Source organism: Cicer arietinum, chromosome 8 (genome assembly GCF_000331145.2).
Source record: "Cicer arietinum cultivar CDC Frontier isolate Library 1 chromosome 8, Cicar.CDCFrontier_v2.0, whole genome shotgun sequence".
Classification (NCBI taxonomy): Eukaryota; Viridiplantae; Streptophyta; class Magnoliopsida; order Fabales; family Fabaceae; genus Cicer; species Cicer arietinum.
In genome coordinates, this window is record NC_021167.2 from 12424747 (window position 1) to 12432568 (window position 7822).

The 7822-nt window shown below is 37.4% G+C and overlaps 1 protein-coding gene across 1 annotated transcript; it reads left to right on the plus strand.

The window, feature by feature from the left end:
• The first annotated feature begins 2048 nt into the window (after window positions 1-2048).
• LOC101508038 (uncharacterized) lies at window positions 2049-7818 on the plus strand. The gene is made up of 2 exons (XM_012712415.3): window positions 2049-2847; window positions 7125-7818. Exons 1-2 carry the CDS (start codon window positions 2275-2277, stop codon window positions 7806-7808), a joined length of 1257 nt encoding a protein of 418 aa, XP_012567869.1. The 5' UTR covers window positions 2049-2274; the 3' UTR covers window positions 7809-7818.
• The last annotated feature ends 4 nt before the right edge of the window (window positions 7819-7822 follow it).

Genomic DNA, 7822 nt, shown 5'->3' on the forward strand with positions numbered 1-7822 from the left:
ATCAAAAGCGCTGTAATAGGTTCCGTTATTTTTAAAATATAATTACAACAGCGCTTGTGTTTAGCAAGCGCTGTAAAATGGGCGCTGTTAAATGTCATTTTTGGCGTAGTGAATGGTGGTTTAGGTATGAAGAAACTCCATCATTTGAATGAGGTTTTTCTCATGAAGATATCATGAAATTTGATACAAAAACCTGATGATCTTTGGTGCAAGGTTCTTATTAGTAAATATGAAAGGAATAATGATTTTAAAATATCCTACAATTCTTAGCCTTATGATTCCCAATTGTGGAAAGCTTTATCTAGCTAGCAGAGCAACTTTTAGAGTCACGTTGTCAAAAAGATTGGTGATGAGAGGCAAACTAGGTTTTGGTTGGACAAATGGGTTTCACATGATACCCAACTTCTCTCTTTAGCCTAGAGTAATTTCGTTGGTACCACTATATCCATGAGGGAAGCCGTAACCCTAGAGGGGGAGTGGAATGTGAATTTTCTATACAACTTTCGAAGGCATAGATGGGAGTAGGAATTTTGCTTTCTGATCCTAGATGTGGGAGGGATGATGAGACTACCCTTCATGTTTTGTGAGGCTATGTGCAGGCTACTCAAGTATGGTTTTAACTTATTCCTTCTAATGACATATCTTTTCTTTTGATTGCAGAAAATAAATTTGCAGCAACCTTAACAAGAATTGGTGTGAAGCTCGAAATGATCGTTGTCAAACAATATTCATGACAACATGTTGGTTCCTTTAGACGTTGAGGAATAAAGCAATTTTTTATATTGATTTTGAGAGACCAATTGATCCTGTGGGGGCTATTCTGAAATACTCTAAAGATATTGATTATTGTAATCATCCTCATTTGCATTAAAGTCATCAGGTTAAGGAGACAATCTACATATGTTGGATGAGACCGCTTGAGGGTTGGATAAAGTTGAACAATGATGGCATTTGCAAAGGGAATCTTGAGGCTTTGGGGTGTGGCCGTCTTTTTTGCAATTCTGATGGTTGTTGGTTCAAAGGATACACAAAGAAGATTGGTATGTGCGACATTTTTCATGTTGAGATGTGGGTTTATACCTTGGGTTGGATATGGCTTGGAGAAATTATATTTCACAATTTATTATGGATGGTAATTCAAAAATCTTGATGGACATGGTGTTGGAGAATCGTATCATTGAATGAGTTGTTCCCACTTTAGTGAAATGCATCAAAGGCTCTAACATTAGACTAACACGTCCAAGTTCGTCATATTTAGAGGTAGGGGTGTACATGGGTTGGATTTGATCGTTTTTGATTAAATTCGATACCCAAACCGATTAGTTTTATTTGGATTGAGTTGATCTCTCAACCTATGATTTTTCCATTAAACTCGAACAAAACTAATTCGATTATGAACGAGTTGGGTTGGATTCACAAGTAATATTTTTTTTTTAAATGCAATTAAATTTAAATACTTGAACATCTAAAAAATAATAAAACTATATCGTTTAATACTTAAAATATATCCACAAACACAACAAAACACTTAAATTAATTAAATAAGCAACAAAATCTCAATCATAGTCCAACAACTAAATTTTAACTATACATCAATATTAAAAAATAAATAAAAATATATATGACACATTAATGAGTTGAGTTCGCGAGTTCATAAAGTGAAATCATATATCCAAATCGGATATAATTGAATTTCAGTTTGTTATTTTAAATTAGTCTCGAATTTAAATAAATTGAATCAAAATGCGGATTAAATTAAATTGGATGACGAGAGTTGCACCTAGAAACATCTATTTTGTTTCTTAGTTTCTTTTGTTTTTTCTATTGTTCATAAGAGTATAGAAAGTAAAACTATTTTGTACAAATAGTCGATCACAATCATTATTAACCCGCGATCTATTTTCTCATAAATTTACATTTTTAAATTTACAAAAAAGCTTCTTATTCCGTCAAAAAATAAAATAAAACTTCATTTAAAAAATAATTAATGAATGAAACTTCTTAGTATAGTGTATAGTATGCGAATCCGTTTAGATTCTTCTTCATCCACCCTCCTCCTATTCACACCAACACACACAGATCTACTTCTCTTTACTTTCATTCATTCGTTAACCCACTCTTACAAATCTACCTACGAAACAATTTCCAATTTCTATTACAAACACCATTACCCTTCAGATTCAATTAACTTCAAATCAAATCTCACCGATTATAAAGATCTACGACGTCGTTTTGAGGAACAACAACAACAATAATAAAAATAAAAAATAAAAAATGGGTGCGAATCACTCAGTTGAAGGGGGAAATGATAGCGAAGATGAAGAAGAAGAACAAGAAGAAGATGAAGAGAGGAACATTAACGGCCACATAAGTGGGTCCCAATTAAACAACCATCTAATTGTTAAGAAGGTTCTAGAACAAGAACCAGAGATGCTTCCATGCCACGCGTCAGCATCTCCGCTTTCTCCGCAACTTTCATCTCTCGGAACACCGCGTCTCGGTCCTTCAATCAAGGTTTGGGATCCTTACAATGTTCTCGCTCCGCCGCCGACTACGCCGTTGCAGTCCCCTCCACCGGTGATGTTCTCGCGTGGATTCTCGTCGGCGAGTGGTGCGGCGGTGGAGGATGAGGTTGTGGAAGTTTTTTTGATCTGTCATGGTGAGTGTGAGTTGAATTTGGCCACGGATTTGGTCGGTGGTAGGTGTCCGGCTGCGATGTTGACGCCGAACGGGAAGAGGCAGGCGAGGGCTTTGGCTGTGTTTCTTAAATCTCAAGGGGTTCGGTTTAATGCCGTTTATTGTTCTCCGTTGGATCGAGCTAGGTCAACTGCGGTTTCCGTGTGTAAGGTGATTCTCTTAATTTCAGTTTTTTTTGTTGATTATATGATTGAATTGAAGCAACTTAGTTCTATGTTACTGCATTAGTTTGTGTAACTTGAATTATACTTCCAGTGGAATGAATGAAATATATGCAAAAATATTAATGGAAAAGTTCATGTATTTGGTCTTGATTTAATACGGATACATCAACTTTTCGGTGACCTTTTTTGCTTATATATCATTCCAAATGGAATATTATGCTAAGGTATCAAACTAAAATTTACTTCTTAAGAGTGAGGAGAGAAGCATTGACACTTTCAACTAAAGATGTGTCCGTATTCGAAGCTTGTTGTTTTTGGACACCAACACGATACTGACAAATGTGGTCACATTTAACTAGTTCCATTTTCTTAAATTATTATCGGTGTTGCATAGGAGTAAATTAAGTAATTTCAACTAATAGTGAGAAAATCAAGTATTTATATTTTAATGCAACTATGATTTGTTTTGCATATGCATGTTATATCAACCACTAACTTAGGTGTCAGCTTAGTCGTAAGAGTTTGATTTTGTAACCTCAAGAAATGAAAATGATATATTTATCAATAGTTGATATTACTTACATTACATACACTCTAAAGGGAGTTGTCCTTACTTCAGAGAACACTTCTTGCATTGATGGTAATGGTTCTCTGCCGAAAATCCAACCACAAACTTCATCCAATTCTTGGTTGAGGCCTGCTAGAAACATGCAGACTCTGTCATTCTCTTCTCTCTTCTTGAATACGGTGGCGTTAATCGAATTTTCCCAATTGACTATATAGCACTGGTCCAACTCTTGCCAAAGGGTAACCATGAGGTTTGAAAATGTTGTGACATTCTCATCCCTTTGTTTGGACTGTGACGGCCTAGTTTTGAGTTCACAAATTTGAGAGCAATTGTCATGGCCCGAATAACAATCTCGAACAACCTCCTAGACATCCTTTGCAATTGAGAGGAATAAATATGGCTTCCCAATAGGAGAATCCAATGAGTTGATCAGCCAACCGATTACTAAGGAATTTTCTATTTCCATTTTGAGATGAATCTGTCTTTTCTTGTTCAGCCCAATTTTCCCTTTCCATCAAGGGCTAGTTTCATAGATTGAGCCCATTCAACATATTTCTACCATTCAAATTTTGAATCAACAGCTGCAGGCCATAGTTTGGGGAGCTTCTTTTTCCACTCCCCACATACCCTTTAGACACATTTGGAAAAAACAGTTTTTTGTAGTTGGTAGTGATATGTGGAGCAAGAACATGCTTTTGATTCCTGCATATACAGCATTTTGAGTAATTGCTTCTCCTGCTAATTTGAGTTCTCTGTTGTTCCGGGGCGAGCACGAACACTAATAAAATTCTGCAACTGTCATACTAATTGTCTCGTAATCTCCAAACCAATTTTATCTACTGGTTTGAGAACTCCCTAATCCAGAGAGTTGCTCTTAGTCTGCAAGAATTGAGAATCATTTGCCTGAAGAATTTTGAATAGAGCTATCAAGCTTGCATTCAAAGAGGAAATTTTAGAGGTATTTTGAAGGAGATATAAGGTATTACATTTGGGCGCTTTATTCGACAGAGTCTGTCTAGGGGGAAAAGAGGAAGCAAGAAGTTTGGTGTTTATGGTGGTTGTTTGACAGGTAGTAGTCAGTTGACACAGTTGATAAAAGAGTAGTAAATAGGAAATGGGCTGGTTGATGAGGGTGTTCGCTTTGTAAGATGCAAGTTCACCTTGCTTTTCCGATTTCTAGAAATAATGCACATTCATTTCCTTTCTTTCTCTTATACACTATCTTCTGCCTATTACTGGATCTTAATAAATCCTTAGGCAATGTGGGAAAGCTTCTTAAAGGCAGTGCTCAAGCAGTTCTAATCTAAAGTAGGTGCTGGACCTCCCAGTTTGGTCCATGATGTGGGATTATATACTTTTTGGAGCTAGAAAATAGGAGGAAAGACGAAGGTTTGAAGAATAGGGAATAAGCTGATTTTATGGAAGTAAAAACAAATAGTAAAACAAACATTAAGATGGATATGGTGGAGGACACACTTTATTGGCCAATGGCGGAGAAAAAGTAGAGTGCGGAATAGGGTTAGGACAACCATCTTTCTTTTATAAAAAATGTGGTCAAGGAAAAGGGTTCATGCAGTTTGGCTAAGGTGGAACGGAGATGGATTTGAATATGCTGGTGCCATAGAGAAGCCAGCCATGAACGAGTCAGTTGAAATCAAAGATTGGGAGGATGAATTCAAATTCTAATTGAAGATGTCTTGATTTAATCCCGGGCAAATGTGGTGACAAGAAAGCTAAAAGTAAGTTCAATTAGAAGGCTTCAAATCTTGGCATAAATAAGGTTGCGTCTAAAAGACAAACGAGGCAGTTAGATAAAGGAAGCCACTTTAGATCCCTTTGGTGCCCATGTGGGTGGATCTGATATTATGAAACAGAGGGAAAAGAAGTAACTCCATGTATGTCAACTAGGTGCAACGAAGAGTGAAAGGTTGCTTACAGTGTGTGCAGCAACGTGAGACAGTTGCACCAACTGTTGGGGAAAGAGCGATACTTTCCTGTTGTGCATTTCACACGGAGAAGAAATGGGAAAATCAGCCACCCGTTACTATCCAGAAGCTTATAAAATGGGTTGATGTTTGAACTTGAAGCTTGGGTAGAAAGTAGTTACTAGCTTGACCCAGGTGCCCAAAGTAGGGAGAAGAAGTAATGGCTTTCAGAGATGCAAGTCTCGAGAAGAAGCCCAAACCAGCAATCACAGATCAAAAACTACAAACAACAAGAACTAAGAGTGTTCCACTTGAGTGAGTGCTGAACCATGAACAAAACCAAGACAAGAAACAGGAATCATGAACCAGAAACCCACGAGTAATGCAATCAGAGGCAAGAAGGTGTAACTTAACCGAGCGCAGGCTGCATTGGTAGACTCAATAACTACTATAAGCAACTCCTTTACAACTATTAACTACACAATGGTTCTAATTATATACAATCAGCAACTTCGTAATTTATACAAAATATAATAGGAAACAAATATTGGCAGAAATTAACAAGGTGCCCAATCTGCAAGGGAACCCTGAAGCAGAAGTTGTTCCAATAGTTCAAGGCAGAATTGGGTGATGTGTCTTTATGCTTCCAGCCACATGATGCAGGTGGGAGTTTTTGGTTTTCTTGGTTTTGGACATTGGTGGAGAACCTACTGACAATAATGCTGTGCGGATCAAGTGGCTGGAGCTTTAAGTTCAAAAGAACTTTTGGGAGTCAGCAGCAGTCCCAAAGCTTTACCCAACTCTTCATCTTGTAATTTAAACTTTTCGGGATGTATTTTTGGCACCAAAGCCCCAATTAGGAATATTTACAATTGGAGGAGTAAGGAAGAGTCCAAGGGATCAACTGGGATTGTCTTTAGTTTGTCCTTGTTAGTTGTGTGTTGTCCTTGTAATTTTAGAGTAGTTTATTTGGTAGGCTGTATTGCTGTAATAATTAGAGGCAGAGAGAAAATAGATGGATGCAGTTAGCAAATTAATAATAATATCCATCCTAACTTGGAAAGAAAACTGGAAAAAATTGGTATTTTGTAACATAGCTCTACTTCCTCTGCCTCTCTATGACTTTCAACTTAGAATACAAGCCAATTCAAAATATAAACCAAAATCTTTAGCAACTTAGCAATTCCAATCTTGACAAGTGAAGAAACTAGCCATTTGAAATTTCACTCTAGGAGAATGTTAAGACAAGATACATTAGAAAACCTAACAGACAAGGAGAGAGCAGAAGCGGCAGAGAAGGTATGGTGAATGGGTTGCTGTTACTTGTAAACCAGTGAGAGAGCAGAAGCGACAGACGAATTGTGAAAGCCTATGTACGGAACGTGTGGGGAAGAGAAGCAGAAGACGCGGTTGTGGGACAAAGGAGGAGAAGGCTACAAAGGAGGTGGCGGCATGGCACTATAACTACTCTAAGGTAGATACTTTAGGGTTTAAGTTAGGTGGAAATAAAAACTAGAAATGTGATGTGGGTGTGGTCGGTTTTTGAGGTTTGGTTTGATTTTTAACTTGAACAAATACACAATGGGTATTTAATTTGAACACATACTACTTTCTATAAATATAGTTGCATGATTGCCTTACACTGAACTTCATGTGTTTTTGGAATTTTACTTCTAATGGTTCCATAAATGCAGATGACAAATAGATTAATTACATCTTAAAATTTTGTGCAATAAATCTTACTGTAATGATCAATGTTTCAATGTACAGGAAGTCAATTTTTCAGAGGAACAAATTCAATCCTCAGATTCTCTTTCCGAGATTAGCCAAGGAAATTGGGAGGGCTGCCTTCGATCAGAAACATACACACCTGAAGTTATGGGATACATTGACCGGTTCCAACCAGATTTTACTGCACCTTCTGGAGAATCACTTAGACAAGTCGAATTCCGGATGATTCGCTTTTTAAACGATACTGTCCTGGGGTTACATGAAAAATTGAGATTAGTTTTCTTGCCACATCAAAATGACAGCCAGACATTTTCTCAGCACAACTCCCATGCTATGACAAACTCAATTCATGACCAAGATGGACCACCTTCTCTCCATTCAAACCAATGGGATTCTCTCAACAGACATCGACCTGCGTTCTCGAGGAAAAAATCTGGTAAAAGCAGGTTACAATTTGTGACAACCACTGGAGATGAGATCGAAGACGAAATTGCTTCTAGCAACATAAACCACCAAAGTTCACTGCATAATTCTAGTTTCAGCAGCTTTTCACCATCTGTTTCTTGTATAGGACTATTTACTCATTCTGTGCCAATCAAGTGTCTCCTTACTGGTCTTCTTGGATGTAGCTCTCAGATGTCACATAAATTCTGCATAGAAGACTCTTCAGTGACTGTTGCAGCATTCTCTGAGATCTGGTTGGCAGATAAAAAAGCTGAATGATACAGCTCATCTTA

Excerpts from the sequence above, each read along its gene's own strand:
- LOC101508038 (XM_012712415.3), top strand. The coding sequence starts at position 2,275 with ATGGGTGCGAATCACTCAGTTGAAGGGGGAAATGATAGCGAAGATGAA. Across the intron at positions 2,848-7,124 it reads CTGCGGTTTCCGTGTGTAAG|GAAGTCAATTTTTCAGAGGA; the intron begins GTGATTCTCTTA and ends TTCAATGTACAG.